The sequence below is a fragment of the Camelus dromedarius genome, chromosome 25 (assembly GCF_036321535.1).
Source record: "Camelus dromedarius isolate mCamDro1 chromosome 25, mCamDro1.pat, whole genome shotgun sequence".
Taxonomy (NCBI): domain Eukaryota; kingdom Metazoa; phylum Chordata; class Mammalia; order Artiodactyla; family Camelidae; genus Camelus; species Camelus dromedarius.
The window spans coordinates 18,993,170-19,015,541 of record NC_087460.1 but is presented as its reverse complement, the minus strand read 5'-3'; the positions used below and the strand labels follow the sequence as shown (position 1 = coordinate 19,015,541).

The following is a 22,372-nucleotide window of genomic DNA, read 5'->3' as shown; positions in this document are numbered from 1 at the left end:
TCTGGGTATTTTTAGCTTGTTGATAAATTGTCTCAGGTTCTGTAGCTCCTTAAATAGCTATTTTCTGCCTTTAAGAGAAAAAAACTTTGCCAGATGCTGTTCTTGCTTAATGGCTCCGTTTCCTTTAGCCTTTGGTTGGTTTCCCTCCAAGGTTTCTTGTCTGCTGAGCACCCCTTATCTTCATGGTTAGATACAGTCTGTTCCCTGAGCTTCCCAATCTCCAAAAGCCAAGCTGCACAGTCAAAGGAGACAGACGGACGAGAATAAAAACAGATTGCTCTCTGCCCAACAACCAGTCATTTCACTCGTAGCTCTGTCATCAGCAAACACGAGCCTGCCCCACAGTCCTCGGTGTCAGGACAAGATGCCTTTGGCCTCTGGCTCACTGCCCTCCTGTCCACACCCTCTTAGCTTCCAGCAGGGTTAGGTTGTATTTTTATCCCTGCTGGTGGCCAAAAAATTTCTTTGGTGGAACCTCTGGCAAAATTAGGACCTTGGGCCAGTCATTTGCCAGGTTCTGCCTTTCACTTCCAAGCATTTATATACTTTTTCTGAGGGGACTGATACACATGTCATCCAGGACTTTCTGTCTGTGAATCCATCTGCGTGACTGTCCTCAGCTAATTCAATCAATATAAAGTGATAGAACAGAACATCCTAACTCCTTTATGTTCTTCCTCTTAAAAAAAAAAACACCACATATCTTTCTGTTCTTGTGTTTCATATTTAAAACACAGAGATGCCCTGGGACATTTCAGTGACAGTTGCCATAAATGGCTTTTCACATTCCTCTAAGATAGCTGCTGTATCATTGACTCTTCTGAGCATCCAGAAAATTGTCTTTAATTCCTTTCCTGAGTAACTTCACTACTCTGCTTGCATAATTGTTTGACCTCTGGTATGATGATTCGTAAATTGAATTGCCTTAGTCTGTTTCCAATTCTGTTGGTTTTTCTTTCCACCTCATCAGCAGTGCAATTTAGCTATGATTGGGCTGGCTCTGTGAGTCTGTCTTTATTAATCACAAGTTTGTCATTCAGCATTGTTACTGAGTCCAGACTCGTTCTGCTCGCCACACAACAGGCCAATAAATTGCGAGACGAGGTGTAGGGGCAAGGATTAATGACTATTCGGAAAGCCAGCAGACCAAGAAGATGGCACTCATGTCTTCCTTACGTCAGAATTCAGGCTCATTTTATACTAAAAAGGGGAGGGAGTGTGGTTGGTTGTTGCAAACTTCTTGTTGGAATCCTTTGTTCTTGCAGCTGTCCACATGGATCAGGTCATGATTTCCTATAAACCTCCAATAAGACAAATTTTGTTCTGTGTTATGCAACTTTTTATCTCTGTATGAATGGAAAATTGTCATACCCTTAAAGGTCAGAGCCTTGAGAATAGGCTGTCCTGTATATTTCAGGCTGTAGGCAACTTTCTTTTACAAAATGTGTGGAATCAGCATGACTAAGGCCAGGAAACAGAGCACAGGGTAAGAGTCAAAGGAACAGAGCTAATATGGAGTCAGATTTGTCCTTCCCTGTTACATACATTGGTCTGTCTCTTTAATGCTTCACCCCCTTTACTGGATTTGTAAAACTCTGAACAACGTTTTTCAGAGTCTTTGCTTCTATCTTGCAAGGATTATCTTCTTTTTAAAGTAGATACAATAACTTTATTATCAGATGAGAGTTTCCAAATTAGTTTTCCTTTAATGATTGCTGTAGTCATTAATTACATGTAGTTTTAAAAACATTCTAATAACTTTAAAGAGTCACTTGGTTTTTTGCTTTGTTTAAATGACTTCTTGTGAAAGTTCTCATTTGAACCGTATTCATTGCAATTTAATGAAAAATAAGAAAGACATACAGGTGGCCAATAAGCACATGAAAAGATGCTCAACATTTCTAATTATTAGAGAAATTCAAATCAAAACTACAGTGAGTTATCACCTCACACTGGTCAGAATGCCCATCACTGAAAAGTCTACAAGTAATAAATGCTGGAGAGGGCATGGAGAAAAGGGAACCCTTCTACACTGCTGGTGGGAATGTAAATTGGTGCAGCCACTGGGGAAAATAGTATGAAGGTTCCTTAGGAAACTAAAAATAGAGTTACCACTGTGTGATCCAGCAATCCCACTCCTGGGCATATATCTGGAGAAAACTTTAATTCAAAAAGATACAATCACCCCAGTGTTCATAGCGTCACTATGTAAAATAGCAAAGCATGGAAGCAATGTCTGTTGACAGATAAATGGATAAAGAAGTTGGGGTACACACCACATGCACGTGTGCACACACAGACACACGTGATGGAATCCTACTCAGCCATAAAAAAGGATGAAATTATGCCATTTGCAGCAACGTGGATAGACCTAGAGATTATCATACTGAGTGAAGTAAGTCAAAGACAAATACCACATGATATGACTTATACACGGAATCTAAAATACGATACAAATTAACTTATTTACAAAACAGAAACAGATTCACAGACATAGAAAACAAACTGATGGTTACCAAAGGGGAAAGGGGGTGGGGAGGGATAAATTAGGAGTTTGGGATTAGCAGATACAAACTACTATATATAAAATAAACAACAAGTTCCTACTGTACAGCACAGGGAACTATATTCAGTATCTTATAATAAACCACAATGGAACAGAATATGAAAAATTATATATATATATATATATATATATATATATATATATATATATAAAACTGAATTGCTTTGCTGTACATCAGAAACTAACAGAACATGGTAAATTAACTATACTTCAATAAAAAATAAAGGAAAAAAAATTTTTAAAAGAGAAAAAGCAAGCCTGGCATAGCTTTATGGTGATGCTCTGTGACATGTGAGGGGAGTGAGTGCCTTTGCTCCGACGCCCCTCACTCCTCGGTGGGGTCGCACAAGCCACGTGGCATCAGGCACTGAGGGAGCTACCCGAGTGCAGACTAAGCCTGGGCAACTGGAAGCCTCACAGGTCTCTTTTATGAGGCTGGGAGAACATATGGTTAAACTTTATTTTAGGGTAAAAATTATGGCCTTAGGACAAAATAAAAGTATAAAATTCTAATATTTCCCAATTATTAAGCATTATTTTGTTTTGTTTTGTTTTGTTTTGTTTTATTTTATTTTATTTTATTTTATTTTATTTTATTTTATTTTATTTTATTTTATTTTTACTTTTGGCATTATTTTAACATCAAGTTAATTTCTTAAAACTTATCTATTTAGAGCTGAGTGTGGGGAAATAACTATAAGCAAGACTCAGCCCTGTCCCTGGGGAGCTTCTGTCTTATCGGGAAGACAGGCACGTTAAGAGGTAGTCGTAGGGCAGCGTGGAAGCCCCAAGCCTAGGGAGGGGGCTTGGCAGGGAGGGCTTGGCAGAGGAGGTGACATCTTTGCTGGGACCTAAAGGATCAGAAATTGGAGTCTGCAGCCTGTGAGAGTTGATTTCAAAAGATGAGGTGAGCCCATCAGGTACTGCTCTCAGGAATTTAAAACCTAAGAGTGAGGCACTTGGCCAAGAAGACTGAAGTAACAGGTGTGTGAAGGCAACAGGAAAGGAGGGGCTGGGCAGCCCTGAGGCTTAGTTCCCTCCTCAGTTATGAGAAGCATGAGTGAGACCCAGGAGCAGATGGAGGAGATGGAGCAAAGCCTGGGAGGAGGAGGGCTGCCGTGAAGGCCTGTGGTCCAAAGAGAAGTTGGCCTTTCTTATAGTTGCTTGGTTTTGGTTCCTAAGAAGTCTATTTTTTTTTAACTGAAGTGTAGTCAGTTTACAGTGTTGTGTCAATTTCTGGTGTACAGCATGGTGCTTCAGTCATACATGAACATACATATTCATTTTCATGTTCTTTTTCAGCATAAGTTACTACAAGATATTAAATATACTTCCCTGTGCTATACAATATGAACTTGTTTGTCTATTTTATATATATTAGTTAGTATCTGCAAATCTCCAACTCCCAATTTATCCCTTCCCACCCCTCTTCCCCATTTGGTAACCGTAAGTTTGTTTTCTATGTCTGTGAGGCTGCTTCTGTTTTATAAATAAGTTCGTTTGAATTTTTTTTCCTTTTTTTTTTAGATTCCACATATGAATGATATCATATGGTGTTTTTCTTTCTCTTTCTGGCTTACTTCACTTAGAATGACTTTCTCCAGGTTCATCCATGTTGCTGCAAATGGCCTTATTTTATCCTTTTTTATGGCTGAGTAGTATTCCACTGTATAAATACACCACAACTTCTTTATCCAGTCATCTGTCGTTGGACATTTAGGTTGCTTCCATGTCTTGGCTATTGTAAATAGTGCTGCTATGAATATTGGGGTGCATGTATCTTTTTAAATTAGAGTTTCCTCTGGATATATGCCCAGGAGTGGGGTTGCTGGATCATATATGGTAAAGTCTATTTTTAGTTTTTTACGGAATCTCCATGTAGGAGGGCATTTCCTAATCCCCCATTTTTCATGAAGCACTGGAGCACCATTGAAATGTGATGTTTGTGTTTCACTGTTACCCAAGCATGTCATGTGTGCTCGTCTTCTCACCACCGATGCTGTGAAACGTCCCTGTGGATGATGGGGGCTGCCCCTCATTACCCTTCAGCACCTACAAAAGTGCACAGAGTAGTTATTCAACACTTACTGAATTCATGTGAGGGTCTCCTGCCCCTTGACAACTTAGTTCAGGAAACAGCCTCCTTTGGCTAGTCCTGGACAAGGTTACAAGCAGGAGAGGGTGCTGGTGGTGACAGTAAGTGGGTTATGTCTACAAAGGCCTGTCGTCGTTGCCGGGGCACAGTGAGGTCATGGAGACCCTTTTGAAGCATCAGTGGAATACAGGAGTTGGAAGGATGAAAATAGGGGACAGCCAGGGAGAGGAAGGACAGATCACCAAAGGCCAGTGGACAGAGGAGGAGCCAGGGCATTGCTTGGAGGTAACATGGTTTACACTGAGGCTGGTGTACTGACAGTGTTGGCCAGTGCCCTTCCTGAGTAGACGCCATGTGTATACATTGGAGCCAGTGTCCTGTATTTGCAAGATGATGGAGGGTTTTGCAGATGAAAGAAAAAGAAGGATCCTTTGAGCAGAAACACGTTCATATGACACCAGCAAGTGCTGGACATTTCTACTCACAGTGCGTGATCTTCCCATGTATACCTGTGGTAAGCATCTTTCTAGGATGGGCCAATATGTTAGGCTTGTGTTATTCCTAAAGGTTTTTACAAAGGCGAAGAACAGAATCTAGGTATATTTTTGCACTTAAAGCACTCTGGTTTTTTTTTCTTGATAAAAATGAAAATTTAGATTTAATGAGTTCTGAAGTTTCACTGGCATCTGATGCCGGTTCCCCACCAGCCTCGGCTGTTTCATCCTGAAAGCTCTTCATTCTTTCCTGGCTTATCAATAAAAATACATGACTCAATTGTTTAAGTGGAATTCCTGGCTTTCTGTGCTCTGTATTCCAATTTTTTGGCAAGATTTTCTAGTGGCTTTCCTCCTGTTAGCAGAATTCGTGGTCAAACATTGGTAAATAATTCATTTTATTTTTGCTCCTGCTTTAAAAAAGAGAACGCAGCAGGCCAGAGATGCTCAACAGATTGCTTTATTTCTGAAATGTTAGCAGAACTAAACAAGGTGATTAGTTTGAAATGTAATTCATAGCCAATGAGTTAAAAAGAAACCCATCAGTTGCTGATTACAGCCAGCTCAGCCAGCCCCCTAACATGTAATTAGCGTCTGGCATGATTCCAAGTGGCTTTTCTATGCTTAAATTTGCAAAATTTTTTCCAATGCTGTTTCAGTATTTCAAATAGTATTTACAGAGTTTACTTGCAAAATTGATCTGAATTCGTGTGCGCAAAAGGTAGGTGGATACCCCTGAGTTTCTGGAGATAATATACATATATTAAAAAGAATGTAACAAAACAGAAACAGACTCACCATTATAGAGAGTGAACTCGTGTTTACCAGAGGGGAGAAGGAAGTGGGGAGGGGCAAGATAGGGGTAGGGGATTAACAGGTACAAACTGCTGTGTATAAAATAAGTAAGCTACAAGGACATATTGTACAGCACGCGGAACATAACCAAGATTTTATAATAACTTTAATTGGGGTTTAATCTATAAAAATGTTGAGTCACTATGTTGTACATGTGAAACTAATATAATATTATAAATCAACTCTACCTCAATTTTAAAAAAGGAGGTTTAAAGTTAATAGTCTTGGGGTAAGTTAATAGTTCTGACCTTCTCGGTGTTACAGGAAGGGGAAGGTTCTTTTAGTTCTGTGGTTTACTTTTCTTTTTTAACTAATTTCAGTTACGCTCTGTGTAAAAAGTCACAACTGAGCATTTAAAAAATAGGTCAGAAACATTAAGATTGTAACTTTTAAAAAATGTTATTCTTAATATGTGCTTTTTGTCAGTGCGATATGGCAAGTCTAGATTATGGAAGCGGCTGAGGACAACTTGCGGGGCAAGGTCAAAATGTGAACAGAACATTAAAAGTTTCTGCTTAGTGTTTGCAGCTCTTCCGTGGTCAAGCTGCAACCAGACATGAGACAAGGAAGCATTCCTGTTGCCATTCTGTTGCCTTTACCACTACTTAAAAATAGTGTTTATTATGAAAGATGTTAAATATGTACAGAAGTGGAGAAAGTGACATACAGAACCTCCACACGCCCACTATCCAGTTTCCACGATCACAGCTCATGGACAATCTTGTTTCATTTACACCCCAGCCCACTCTTTCCCCCTTGCTCCTCGGTGCGTCATATTGAAGCAAATCCAAGACAGCATCTCATTTCAAATGCATATATTTTGGGTTGTATTTCTAAAAGACAAAGTCCCTTAAAGAATAGATACCATTAGATACAATACCATTATCACACTTTAGAAATTAATAGTGATTCTCTGATATCATATGTCCAACCAGCATTTCAATTTCTTCTGTCTCAGAAGAAGTTATTTTTAATAGTAGTTTGTTTGAATTAGCAGCTAAACAAAATCTGCACTTTGGGTGATACATCTTTTAAGTCTCTTCATTCCTAGGTGCCCTCTCCTGGGGTTTTTCCCCTCCCATTACAATGTATTTGTTGAGGAAACTGTATGGAATTTGTAACATCCTGGATTTGGCACATTGCCTCCCTGTGGTGTTATTTAACATGTTCGGGGCTTTTTGTGTTTGATGTAAACTGGTAATAAAGCACTTGGTTAGATTCAAGTTTAATTTTCTTTTTTATTTGACAAGACCGCTTCATAGATGGTGGTATGTTTACCCATCAAGAGGGACACCTGGCTGTTAGTCTCCTTTTCTGTGATGTTAAGACTGACTAGTAAGTTCTAGGCACCAGATTTAGTCTGATCCATCCATTACAAAGTACCCTGTCAACTTTTCACCTAATAATTTCAGCAGCCATTTAGAATCATTGCCTACATCTATTGTATCAAGGAGAGATAATCTTTTTAAAAGTCATTTCTTTTTTTTTAATTTAATTTTATTGAGTTATAGTCAGTTTACAATGTTGTGTCAATTTCCAGTGTAGAGCACATTTTTTTCAGTTATACATGAACATACATATATTCATTGTTACACTCTTTTTCACCATGAGATACCACAAGATCTTGTATACATTTCCCTGTGCTATACAGTATAATCTTGTTTATCTATTCTACATATGCCTGTCAGTATCTACAGATTTTGAACTCCCAATCTGTCGCTTCCCACTCCCCTCCGTCTTGGCAGTCACAAGTTTGTATTCTATGTCTATGAGTCTGTTTCTGTTTTGTATTTATGTTCATTTGTCTTTTTCTTTTTTTTTAAGATTCCACATATGAGTGATCTCATACGATATTTTTCTTTCTCTTTCTGGCTTACTTCACTTAGAATGACATTCTCCAGTAGCATCCATGTTGCTGCAAATGGCGTTATGTTGTCGGTTTTATGGCTGAATAGTATTCCATTGTATAAATATACCACAGCTTTTTCATCCAGTCATCTGTCGATGGACATTTAGGTTGTTTCCACGTCTTGGCTATTGTAAATAGTGCTGCTATGAACATTGGGGTGCAGGTGTCATTTTGAAGTAGGGTTCCTTCTGGATATATGCCCAGGAGTGGGATTCCTGGGTCATACGGTAAGTCTATTCCTAGTCTTTTGAGGAATCTCCATGCTGTTTCCCACAGTGGCTGCACCAAACTGCATTCCCACCAGCAGTGTAGGAGGGTTAAAGTCACTTCTACAAGCTGGGGTGTAACTTGAGTGACAAAGCTGTGTGGCCTCCCTGCTAAGTTTGATGGCTGCATATTCTTTAAAGCCAAGACATGGAGAATCCTTACTGAGCTGAGAAATGGTCGCATCAGCTTAGAAGCTCTATGAAAAGAAGCAGCTGCAAGGGACCCGATCGTGTTTCTCTGGGGTTGGCATTCTCATGGGACAGCTTCACGGGCCCAAGCCTGAAAGGGGGAAGGCCAGTGTTCTTGCTTTCACTTTTATTAAATCACAAAGCTTGGACTTTATCAAGCTTTCAGTATATACTGCACTGTCTATATATTAACATCTTATTTAAAATAACCTCACGGAGGAACATGCAGGGAAACACCATTGAAATGTCTCCACTCCTTCAGTCCACTTCTCTGTTGGGGTTTGAGAGTCGAGGCAGTGAATCCTCCCTGTCGCTGAGCCTCCGCTGATCACTGTCAGCGATTTTCCACTGCCAGCCTTGGAGAAGGAGGAGGAAAGCGAAGAGGGTAAGATAGGAAGGTCTCAGAAGGGAAGGAAGAGGCTAAACCAGTATCTACTTATTGAGAGGAATTCAGGGCGCCATTGGTTCTTAATATTGGAAAGTCACTTAAAAATTATCGAATTGAAATTTGTAGATACTGGCAGGCATATATAGAACAGATAAACAAGATTATACTGTGTAGCACAGGGAAATACATATAAGATCCTGTGGTAGCTCATGGTGAAAAAGAATGACAATGAGTATATGTATGTTCATGTATAACTGAAAAATTGTGCTCTACACCGGAAATTGACACAACATTGTAAACTAACTATAACTCAATAAAATAAAATTAAAAAAAAAAAGATCGGATCCAACCCCTTTGCCAACCCAAAAATCCCTCCAAAAGGCTCGGACAGTGAGGGAGCTCTTCCTGTCACATTCCGTACCCTCCTGGGCTCATCTCCTTAATTCTGTGTATCTTATTTTCGCTGTTTGGATTTTTACTGAGGATAAGGGATTGATCCAGTTCTCTGGTTTAGTCCCAGAGAGAGCCCAAAGAGAAACACGGCTGGACACTAGTTAAAGCGGTGAGAACACACTCTGCTCAGTGACTGCTGACGTAAGGGGAAGTGCTCGGCTTCATTCTGATTTGCGCCAGGGTGATTGGGTATCTTAAAGGGAGCGTGAGATGGGGCACACTGGGGCTCCGCAGTCAGAGAAGTAAAAATAATTGCAAAGGATTGGTCATATAAGCGCATTTAGAATGGCTGTATCTGCTGGCTGACGGTTATCAAAGTGGGGCTTCTGTCCTCCCCCAGCCTGGGAGACAGACCCCATCTTTCCTGATAATTACATCCTAAAGGGGTAGCTCTCAAGTCCTTGAGGAAGATGTCTGAGCTATAAGAGATGCCTACTCCGCTTTAAGCCTTTTGTAGTAGATGCTTTAAGAAAGGGAGGGAGCGGCCTTTGGTCAGGGATTAGCTAGAAAAACAGTAAACTCTCCTGGTGATGGTGACCTTCTCAGGCAGGCATTATAATGGAGTAGGGTAGGGTCTTCCTAGGGACTCGGCCTTCTGCTCCTGGAAGCCAGGCTGGCTTTTGGCTGTCTGCTCGTGCAGAGGTTTGGATGGAGTTTGTTATCTGCTGACAGTCAGGCAGTGCTCAAGGGTCTAGAACACTACTTAACGAATTTGTGTTGACTGAACAGATTGAAATAAATTCAGTTTCTTCTGTGCCAGAAGGAAGGGGCTCAGTTGGAATGCCTTCCGCGTTACCTGGGGGCCTTGACACAGCCAGGAAACAGGAGTGACACCCCTCGTCATCACTTTCCTTCCCTGGGTCCCCTCAGCTGTTCTTAATACAAGGACAGCTGTATTTCCCTCCTCTTGAAGCCTGGCCCCTCGATTTGTGAATAAAAAGACTGTATCTCCCTACCACAGATATTCTGATTTTTTTTTGATACGATTCAATACACATCAATCTATTGTAAAATGATTAAATACGTTCCTATCTACTGCAGGATTCTGGACACTATTAAAAAGGGACAGTTCGAATGTCTCTTAACCTAGGGCGTCATACCCAGCAGCGCAGCACGTCATCACACTTTTATTTTATACCGTTGATCTCAGCAGCAATGCATTTATTTCCAGGATAATTTTAAATACAAGTCGTGGAAAGTCTGTCTTGGCTTGTTCATTATTGAAAGGCCAGCCCCTGCCACAGTGCCTGGAACCTATTACATATATTCCAAAATGACCAATTAGATGACTCAATGAAGGAATGTCTTCTCATCTCACCTCGTCTTTTCTATAAGCTGGATAGTAGAGAAATGCTCTTTAATAGAAACGTGGCGAATGAATGTTTTGCAAAATGTCATGGATCTTGAGTTGGTTTTCAGTGACTCTTCTTCTCTTTGTAGATTCCTTACCTATTCCTACCTCTTGGCCTTCAACGTGTGGCTTCTGCTTGCACCTGTCACCCTGTGCTATGACTGGCAGGTGGGCAGTATTCCTCTGGTAGAGACCATATGGGACATGCGGAACTTAGCCACCATCCTTCTGGCCGTTGTCATGGCCGTACTGAGCCTTCATTGTTTAGCAGCCTTCAAGGTAATTTTCCTAACATTCAAATAAACTCTGCGTTTGCAGAGATGCTCTGTACTCAGTCATGCTTTTTCTTTTCCCAAGGGAGTGTGGGTCTAAACTGTATTTACTCTTTTGCCTAAAAATCTTTGTGTATTTAAAAATTTTCTGGAAAGGTAATAAGTATTTTAAAGCCCTTAGTGGGGTTAACAGACCATGGCTACCTTAATTGTATGATTTCTTTTATTGTTTCTACCACCTTTGCAGAAATTGGGTCTGAAACTTAGTGTTTGCGAACAAGAAGGTTTTTCATGCTGTGGTTGACTAATTTTTGGAGTCATTTGTTTGATTTCATATAATGATAAAGTAGATAATGATAACATATTCCTAAGTGCTTAAAATATGGTGAAAACTCTACTTATATGAACAAATCCCTGCCTGAGTTGGTTGAGTGATTCTCATTCTCATTTCAAAAAAAAAATAGTATAAAACTTTATTAAATTTTTTTAAATATTGGAAACTTGGAGAAATATTGGAAGATGGAAAAATTACTAAATGTAACCATTTAAAAAATGATCAAAGACAGCAAAGAAGTAGAAAATATTTACTTATTTAAAAAACTCTTTCTACCTGGGGTAAGATGCTTCTTGCCTAAGGATATTCCCATCCCTCCGGATCTAGTGTCAAAAACCCACAGGGCTACCGGCAAGAGGTGGCTGATTCGGTTTGGGAGCCTGGCGGAGTAGCTAGAAATTTAAGGGGGAGGTTTTGGAAACGAGAGAGCTGGAGGAGGGCTGAGGTAATACACCCTCTGGGCATTCACGGATGACTGCTGAACTACATCTCTGGAAAGCCCAAGCAAAATTGAAAGCCTGGGGAGACTGACTTATTTCCGCAAAATTGAGTGAATTCTTCAACTCGTATGCAAGTTGTGCAGCAGCGGCTGGAAGCGTTCCTGGTTTGAGTTGTCTGTGTATCACCTCTGTTGAAGTCATTGGCTGATAACAAAACTGTGCAGGCACAAAAGAGATTCCTTCAGAGGTCCAAGCAAAATAAACATACTTCAGTGAACAAAAATTTCAGCTTTCTACATAGAAATGGATTTTTTTTTCAGTTGAAGTCCAGGCAAGTTTATCATAAATTAAAACAGTAAACCAGCAAATTTCAGAAGAACAAAACAGCATAGAGAGTCACTTCAGTGTGTGACATACAATGCCTGGTTTTTAATCAGATTACTGGACGTGTAAAGAAACAGGAGCGTGTGACCCAAAGTCAGGGGCAAAAACAGTCAGTGGAAAATGGAATAGAATTCAGATTTCAAAGGTAAATTTAAAGGATTTTTGCTAAAGTTACTAAGGTAATTCCACGGGGAAAAGATAGTCTTTTAATTATAAGATACTGAAATAACAAATGATCTGTAAGGAAAAAAATACGAACATGAACCCTTACCTCACATTGTACACTTAAAAAGTATTTCTAAGTGGATCATAGTCCTAAAGAAAAGAATTAAATAACATCAAAAAATCTAAAAGGAAATAGGAGAAAATCTTTGTGAACTTGGGTTAAGCAAAGATTTCTTAGGATATATAATGTGCAAATTATAAAAGAAAATGTTGGTAAATTGGACACCAACAGGATTAAAAACTTTGCTTCTTAAAAGATACTGTTAATTAAATCAAATGGCAAGCCACAAATTAGGAGAAATATTTGCAAAAAATATAACTGCAAAGATATCCTTGTATCTAGGATATGTAAAGAACTCTTAGAATTCAATAATAATATGACAACTCATTAAAAATGGGCAAATGATTCAAACAGACATTATACAAAAGAAGGTATACAAGGTCATTAGGGAAATTCAGATTAAAGCTGCAAAGAGAACCCCCATACACCCACTAGGATGACTGTAATTAAGAAGGTTCACAGTACTAAGTGTTGACCAAGAATGTGGTGTAACTGGAACCCTTACTCATTACTGGTGAGAAGGAAAAATGGCTCAGCCGCTTTGGAAAAATTCAGCAGTTTGTTAAAAAGTCAAACATAAAAAATAAGCAGTTTCACTCCTCAGTATCTACTGAAAAAAGATGGAACCTTAGGTCCATATAAAAAGCCTTGTAAGTAAATATTCATAGCAACTTTATTTATGTTAGCTGAAAAATAAAAATAATCTGGTGACCTCACCATATAAATGTGTAAACTTAATGTGGTAAATTACTGAGAAATTAGGGGAACCAAATAATTTACTGATACATAAAACAAAATAAATGAAACCCCAAACACTTGCTAAGCAAAGGAAGCCAGGCACATAAGACCACATACTGAATAATTCCATTCACATGAAATTTCTGTCATAATTCTACCTTTTCTAGAATTTTGTATGACTTGAAAAGGCAAAATTATGATGACAGAAAACCTGGGGGTGGGGATTGACTGTAAAAAGACTTAAACTTTTTAGGGTGTCAAATGCTTTCTAAAATTTGATTGTGTCTGGGGCTGCTAAACTACGTACATTTATCAAAACTCACCAAAATATACATATAAAATGAGTGAATTCTATTGCATGTGAATTGTAGCTCCATAAAACTGTATTGTAAAAAAGATTAAAATGTTACAAATAGATTAGAGGCTAGAATGAATACAAAACTGCAAGTTGAATATAAAACACAATATCCTGAAAATTTGATGAAAAATTTTTTTGATTATTTTTTAAGGTGAAATTTGCATAACATGTAATTAACCATTTTAAAGTGTACAATTTAGTGGTACTTAGTGCGTTCACAATGTTGTGCACTTACTGGCTCTATGTCAAAACTTTTTCATCGTCTCATTAAAAACACCCCATGCCCATTAAGTGATGATTCCCAATTCTCCCCACCCCATCCCCTGATAACCTTTGGGGATGTGATATAAAAGGAATTACACAACAGACCTTTTGTGTCTGATGTCTTCATTTTGCATTGTATTTTTAAAGTAAGTTTTAGCATGGTCAATACTCTGTTCCTTTTTTATGGCTGAATGATATTCCATTGGATGTTTGTTTCACAATTGGTTTATCCATTCACCTGTTGATGGACACTAGGGTTGTTTTTACCTTTTGACTGTTATGAACAATGCTACTGTACATATTGGTGTACAAGTTTCTGTGTGGACATGTTTTCATTTGTCTTGGGTATATACCTAGGAGTAAAATTGCTGGGTCACATGGTAATTCTGTGTAATTTTTTTTAATGGAGGTACTGGGGATTGAACCTGAGACCCTGTGCATGCTAAGCATGTGCTCTACCGCTGAGCTACACCCCAACCCCTGTTTAGTTTTTTGAGGAACTGTTTTCCACAGCGGATGCACCCTTTTATTTTCCCACCAGGAATGTACAAGCTTTCCTATTTCTCTACACCTTTGCCAACATTTTGTTTTTCTGATTTTGTTTAAAGCTGTCCTGGTGGGTGTGAAGAGTTATATCATTGTGGTTTTGATTTGCATTTTCTTTTTTTTTTAATTTTTTATTGATTTATAATCATTTTACAATATTGTGTCAAATTCCAGTGTAGAGCACAATTTTTCAGTTATACATGAACATGTATATATTCATTGTCACCTTTTTTCTCTGTGAGCTACCATAAGATCTTGTGTATATTTCCCTGTGCTATACAGTATAATCTTGTTTATCTTGTCTACAATTTTGAAATCCCAGTCTATCCCTTCCTACCCCCCGCCCCCTTAGCAACAAGTTTGTATTCTATGTCTATGAGTCTATTTCTGTTTTGTATTTATGCTTTTTTTTTTTTTTTTTTAGATTCCACATATAAGCAATCTCATATGGTATTTTTCTTTCTCTTTCTGGCTTACTTCACTTAGAATGACATTCTCCAGGAGCATCCATGTTGCTGCAAATGGCATTATGTTATCAGTTTTTATGGCTGAGTAGTATTCCATCGTATAAATATACCCCATCTTCTTTATCCAGTCATCCATTGATGGACATTTAGGCTGCTTCCATGTCTTGGCTATTGTAAATAGTGCTGCTATGAACACTGGGGTGCTGCATTTTCTTAATGACCAGTGATGAACATCTTTTCATGTGCTTATTGGCCATCTGTGTGTCTTTGGAGAAATGTCTATTCCAATTCCTTGGGTCATTTTTAAATTGGGTTGTCTTTTTGTTGTTGAGCTCTAAGAGTTCTTTATATATTCAGGATATTAAGTTCTCTAGATGATTTGGAAATGTTTTCTCCCATTCTTTGGATTGTCACTTTACATTCTTGATAATGTTCTTTAATGCAAAAAAAAAAGTTTTTAATTTAATGAAGTCTTTTATTCATTTATTTTATTATTCATTGCTTTTGGTGTCAGATCTAAGAATTCATTGCCACATTTGAGGTCATAAACATTTACAACTCTGTTTTCTTCTAAGAGTTTTATAGTTTTAGCTCTGGTATTTAGGTTATTGATCATTTTCAGTTAATTTTTATATGAGCTCAAATTTCCCCTTCTTGGTAAGGCCTACTGTAACTTTCCTATTTAAAATGAAATCACATACTCTGCTCACTTCTTACCTCCGTTTCGCCTTTTAACTTTATCTTCACTATACTTCCAGTTTCTAAAATGCTACATAATTTTGTTATTTTATGTAAACACAATTTTATGTCTGTTTCCTCCAACTGGACTGTAAGCCCCATGAGGAGAGAGGTTATTTTCTGTTTTGTTCAGTGCCGTATTTCCAGCATCAGGTGCTTGGCATGTCCAATATTTACTGTCTAAATTTTGAACACTAGTTTGCTGCTCAACATACATTATCTAAGTGAATAAAACCATAAAAAGCTAGCAGTTGTGTTTAGTTAGATTTTGGTATGCAGAACCTTTTTTTCAGTGAACTGGATGTTCAACCTGTACAAAAAGCACATCCTCAACACCAGTGTGAAACGTTTGGGTGTCAGCATGAGGTTTGTTTTGTGAGAATCTGACCTTTCCTCGCTGTCTGACGTGCCTGCCGTGTTGTTGCTGACCTGCGGGAGCAGGTGCAGTGGCGCTGGCCTGGCTGTGTCAGCAAGGCCTTTTCTTGACTTCCTCCCAAGTAATGAAGGGGAGTGCTGAGCCTCGGCAGGCTGTCACCTTGGTCATGCAGGACCTTCCTGATGACAGTAGGTCCCCGCATGCAGGCGAGCTTTGGCCGTCCCCAGAGTGTCTTTGATAACGTGATGAATGAATCCTCCTCGGAAGGCTGTTAATCCTTTACTTTCGTGGAACTTGTTCCAAAATCACTTTTAATCCATCAGGAGAAACATTAGCAAAGCGTCCCAGCTGTGGCGATGGTAAGAGCTTTAGCTCTTCTGTGCTGGCTTTCATCTGGAAAATGCTTTGCAAACATACCAGAGCCTCTGGCAGTTCTTGCAGGCAACTTGCATTCTTCTGCGTGTTTTCCTCTCCGAGTCTGGAGACAGAGGTTGGCACCCAGCTCACATTTCTGTGGCCTTGCCCCTCGGTTCCTGAGCTCCTTACACATCGGAAGGTTTTAAAAAGTCAGATTCTCCTGCTAGAAATAACTTCTTAAAATGGGGATAATCCTCTTTATTCCGTGTGATTAGTCACTAAGGACATAATCTTAAGGGCTCTGACTCCAAGACAGGAAGCAGTAGAATTAAGCTTTTATGGAAACAGAGGTCCTGCTTTACAGACAGTCTTCTGTGCTATAAAGGAACAGCAGGTGAAATGTTTGTAGCGATGTGAGCAAAAGCAACGCAGCTCTCCCCCGCTAGAATATTTCAAAATGATATGTGGACTGCATCGATGTGATGGATTGAAATTATTTTATAGTCCCTGGCTATAGTTCCTTCCATGTTGAAATAGTGAGGCTGTAAAATACATTACAAAAAAAAAAAAAAAAAAGATTGGACAAACGAGCATAAACATTGAGTCCAGGGACTCACGGAAAATATTTCTTTTCATTTCACCTTTGCTTGATTCTCCATCATACAAAAGCCACCCTGGCTTATATTCAGGGAGAGTATGTTTTCTTTAGCCTCATTACTTCATCCTCTTTAATTCTCTTAATGTTGATTGTCTGCTTGTTGCTAGGATTCCAGCAGGGAACACAGTGAAAGTCTTGCCTGCATAGAGCTTACATTTAAACCCTTTAGATTTGTCGTTGCATGCTGCGTGCTGATAAGCACTGTGAGGAGGTCAGGGCTGGCCTCACAGATACTATGACATTTGAAAGAGACATCAAGGAAGTGAAGGATTGAGCCATGTGGCTATTTGGGGAGGAGTATTTCAAGTAGAAGGAAAAGGCAAGTGCCAAGGCCCTGGGGCAGGAAAATACTGGAGCGTTCACAGCAGCAGGGAAACTGACACGACTGCAGCAGAGCAGGCCGGGGATGGAGCCAAACGAAATGATGTCAAAGAGATGATGGAGGGTGCGTGTGTGTGCGCGCGCTTGTGTGTGTGTAAAGGATGAACCGTCGGTCTTTCAAGTCTCTGCCGACTTTCCTTTTTTCTGCTGTGCTTTTCCCACAGGGCCTCTGGCTCTGTTGACAGTTACATGGTTTTGTCTGATTTTCTTGTTGATGAGTCCAGGCCATGGAGGGGAACAAGATGGGGAAAGAATTCAGGCCCTTTATAAAGAATTTAGACGTTTCTGTGTGTGTGTTTGCAGAAGGTAGGAGTTGTAAGGACCGAAGGGAAAGGGCAGCCTTGGAGTCAGCAGGGCATCTGTAAGACATACAGATCTTCCTTTTGCTAATATTAGCCAGCTTTGGGGGAGGGCATAATTTGAGGGCGATGTATATTCTTAAAATCTTGATTTCTCCTCCGATTTACCAAAACCTCTTTGCCATCCTGCCTCGTCGCCACCCAGGGCTCTGGAGAAGAGGGACATGATCTCGCCTGTTCCCATCGTGTTTATGCTTCATTGAATTTTTCTGGAAAATACTTCAATTTTACAAAGCTACAAATTAATCCATGTAAGGAACAAAACAGTAGTTATTTCTCAATCCCCAGCCACTCCCCAAGTCTTACCCTCCGCAAGCCTCCTTTGAACATTTTTCCTCATACATGTTGAAAACAAAAACCAATTCTGTTTTATACAAGTAAGTTAAGTTAGATGCCGCCACAGATCGCAGGCTCCTCCAGGCCACTTCCACACCCAGCTGGTGAGGTCCCTCCACGTCAGCAGCTCAGGCAGCAGATGTCCGGCTTTTGACAAGCCCCTGCCCGGGGTTGGGCGGGAGAATCCGGGCTCAGAATCCAAGGGTTTTCTTTCTCTAGCAATGATCGCAGACCTAATTTAGAGACCGTTTCTGATTAGTCCTACTTTCACAGCATAAGGAATCTTTAAGACGTCAGGAAGTAGTTTATTCCTCATCATAAAAGAGCTCACCTGCATCTTTGAGAATTTAAATGTGGGATCTGCTTTATTCTGTGCCTCTCCTGTTCGCACCCTTTACTCACAGGGAATACATTTGAGCTTCTATTACATACTGTAAAGAACAGCCTAGAAAATCATTACTGGATGGAATTCTTTTTAACAATGAATTTTTAAGCGAACTAATTGGCTCTCACTCTGTGTGTGTGTGTGTGGGGGGGTCATCCCTCTGCTGGGATGGACATTCAGTACAGATAAAGACCATTTAAACTGTGATGGCTGGTTATTCCATTCCCTTCTATGGATAGTGAGCATCTGTATAGCAGGAGAACAATGGGCTGAAAACGTATTTGGGTTTTTCTTGCAGACTGTGTGTCAGACTATTGACTTGCAATAAATAGCGACATATGGCAAGAAAGTGTGGATTAACTCGATTGTTGGGAAGAATTAACTCCCCTGGCCCTGCTCTTTGTAGTCGCTCTTTTCCCACATCCTCTCACGTGATTTCCCTCCATTACAGAGGAAGCATCCCCGAGCTGCATTTAAGGGGAATTTGTTTGGTATTTTTTATTACATTCTCACAGGGGATCTTGAGATATTGAAGTATTTTTGTATATTTTATAATATTGGGGCATACTCGTAAGAGTAAAAGCTGTGGGGAAAAGAGAGGGCTTAGTGATGCCCCGGCTTTCCTAATAATGACCTCGACAATGAGATGTCTTCTGAGAAGGGACGTTAAGCAGTGGTGGTCCCCTCCCCAAGGTGAGGGGCTTTAAGGGTTGCTTTTGTTTGTTTTGTTTCGTCTTCACTTTTAGTAAGGGTCACAGCTTTGTCCCGGTTTTTCCGTTCAGTGTCTCCCACATCATTCACTCCCTGAAACCAACACAAATGGTAGGCTACCGCTCAGGGCCCTGGAGATCAGGTCAAACTCTCAGGTCTGCGTGGGGCTGAACCTGCAGCCTGACCAGGGGAGGTGACCCCCAGTGACAGTTTGATTGGGATGGCGGTGGGGGTCCTGCACCTCCTCACTGCGGGAGGCGGCTGTGTTCACCTCTGGGATCTGCCTTCATGCCTGCCCCCAGCCGTCCCCCCATTAGCCTCTGTGCCAGTCAGTGTCGCAGCCCGGTCAACACGCCCAATGAAAGAGCAGACAGATATCTCATGGACAGAGGCCGTCAGCCTCAGCTCTCTCTTTCATTCAACACCCACCCCTCAATGCTCATTGACATTCTTACCTCATTCCCCGAAGGATGTGGGACAGGAGCAGCTTACAGGAATAAACGTGATACCATGGGATAGACCAGGAGATGGCAAATATTCTTTCTTTTTCTTTTTTTTTCTTTTTCAGAGACACAGATAGTAAATATTTGAGGTTTCTGTCACACAGTCCATCCCAACTATAGTCTGTCACTTTCTCCACTGTCGTATGGATTGGCTGACCCCTGGTGTAGAGCATTGCACGACCATAGACTCACACAGCTGAATTGAACATGCTTTCAGATTTCTGGAAATTACTTTGCATTTCGCTTAGCCAAATGGTGAAGATTTCATTGTGTCACCTAGACCACTGTGGAGTAACTTTTAAATTCCAGAATGGCCCTTATGAAACCTGGTAAAATAAGCATTATGTTTTAATATACCAAACAGTAAAATGAAATTGAACTCGAGGAATGAAGATTGCATATAATGGTAAATGGCTCTGTGCCCGTATTGATTTTTTTTTTCCCCCTCTTCTGGCCTACATTTCTCTTTTCAGTTCCCGTTCTTGGAAAACTTTATGTTCTCCATCACTTTTCTGTCTTCAGTTCATGAGAATTCTCCTCGTACGATTATAGGTCCCATCTTTCCAGCCTGTTTATGGCCCATCCAGCTTGCCCTGCTTTGGGACCACTGCCGTCACTGACAGAGGAGGCCCTGGGATGCCTTGCGATGGTCCATCTGTCTGTGACCACCAGTCTCTGGGCGCAGCCGCTGTCTGGGATGTCTCTCTGTCTCAACTTCGACCAGCCTAGTTGATCCAGCCTCTTCTCACTGCCGTCAGCTGGCTTCTCCACCTGCCACTTTTTACCCGTGGTGGTATCGTCCTGCTCCTTGGGTTGCAGTTTTCCAAGTCAGTACCTGTAGTCAATTCTGGCCACACTCTAAAGCTGAGATTTCTGTTAATATCATTTTTCTGATGAAAGTCTGCAAATGAGCTTACCGCTTCTTCATCAGATGTAGTGTTGGAAAATAGAGAAGTTGGATTTGCACCGCATTTAAAAATGGAACTCGTTCAAAGGTCTGTTATTCCTGCCTCTTCCCACGTACTTAAAAAAATTTTTTTTCATTGAAGCATAGTCAGTTACAATGTGTCAGTTTCTGGTGTGCGGCACAATGTCCCAGTCATGCATATATATACATATATTAGTTTCCACATTCTTTTATGTTAAAAGTTATTATAAGATATTCAGTATAGTTCCCTGTGCTATACAGAAGAAATTTGTCTTCTATCTATTTTTATATATAGTGGTTAACATTTGCAGATCTCAAACTCCCATATTTATCCTTTCCCACCCTCTTTCCCTTGCTAACCATAAAATTGTCTACTATGTCTGCGAGTCTGTTTCTGCTTTGTAGATGAATTCATTAGTGTCCTCTTTTTTTTCCTTTCTTTTCCTTTTTTTTTTAGATTCCACATATGAGTGATATCTTATGGCATTTTTCTTGCTCTTTCTGGCTTACTTCACATAGAATGACGACCTCCAGGTCATGTCACTGCTTTGCTGTATGTGATAGAGATTGTGACTTACGTTCTGTCACTCTACTTGCATTTGGTGGTCTACTTTAAATTCATGACCACCAGCCTCACGTGGGGGCCAGGCCCCTCTGTGTTGGAGACAGCTCGTCATGGAGGCGCACTGCCCCAGGTTCCAGATCCGGAGTCCTGAGGCTGGAGAGTGGAGTGATGAGCGCTGACCTGAGTCTGAGGCCAGGCTGTGCCACTGACCACCGTGAGCTCACCTCGCCCAGCTTTGTTCCCTTGCACTGTACAGGGTCCCTGTGAGGTTGACCCAGGGCCAGCCTCACTGGGCGCTCAGCACAGGGGCTGGCACGTGGGAAGCACTGAGGACCTGTCAGCTCTTTTTGTAGTCCTTGTCATCATTATCATCATTGTCACCGTCATCACCATCGAGAACCTGTCACAGCCCAAAGTCAGGAGCACAGTAAGGGCCCCTGTTTCCATTTCATAGGAGTAACCAGGCTTGAAAAAACGTAACCCAGTTGACTGCTTTTTTCGACTCTATATATTTCAATTTATAATCATAATTTAGCTCATCACAAATCTTTATAATGCCACTAAAGACTGACCCTGCTCCTCCCGTCCCTTATTCCCACCCTAGGGAACACAGGTTAAATTCTTGACCTAAGAGCTAGTGGTGGTACATGCTTTCAGGTTTTCAGTCCTTAAGCATATTTTAGAATTGGGGAGTAGATGTGGTCAAATCTAACAGAAGGGCAGAACCCTAACACAAAACTATTCAATTTTAAAATGAATATTTATCAAGAGAAAGAAAATGGTTATCAGGGACTTATTTATAAACAAACATTGGAATTATCACCTAAACCTTAGAAACCAAACCATAGAAATGTTATAGATTACAAATATTATAGATGTGTTTAAAGGCATTTGAAAGTTTAGCAGAATAGACATTAAATATAAGAAAGGAAGCATTTTCTTTCATTGTTGTTCTTAAAGCCTGTTACTGTCATTGCCAGATTTCTCCATTCCCCTCCGTGCTGGGTGTTGGAACAAAATAGATGTCGGAAACAACTTTTCATTCAGTGTCTACCTGAAAATCAGACGCCCTTGAGCGCCGTCTTTCCAAGTCATTCTCTTCCGTCCATCACTAATACGTCACCTGGGCGGTGACTTTTCCTTGTGCAGGACCTGAACCGCCTGCAAACCCTTCTCCTGCTGCTCTGAGGACACAGTTCCGCTGCATCTGGGATGCTCTCCCTGGCTTTTGATCTGGGCCTGGCAGGAATTTTTCCACATCATTAAATAATTTGCTTTATTCTTTGCCTTCACAGGGCATTTCTATTTTCACAAGTCACACTCTTTAATAAGAAAATGACTTACCTACCCTACCCCTCTGATGTTTATGCCTTAGTTGGAAGACTCGCTGAATTTATTAATGGAAGAATTGGACAGTTAC

The 22,372-nt window shown here is 40.4% G+C and overlaps 1 protein-coding gene across 4 annotated transcripts in view; it reads left to right on the top strand.

The window, feature by feature from the left end:
- Window positions 1–22,372, top strand: part of TMTC1 (transmembrane O-mannosyltransferase targeting cadherins 1) — a 239,030-nt gene that overhangs the window by 111,262 nt on the left and 105,396 nt on the right. For 3 of the 4 annotated variants that reach the window (XM_064479164.1, XM_031443862.2, XM_064479163.1), the window contains one exon: window positions 10,656–10,845. The exons of the other annotated variant lie outside the window; for it this stretch is intronic. In XM_064479164.1, the coding sequence (XP_064335234.1) occupies window positions 10,656–10,845 (190 nt within the window). The remainder of the gene's footprint in view (window positions 1–10,655; window positions 10,846–22,372) is intronic. 4 annotated transcript variants of the gene reach the window in all.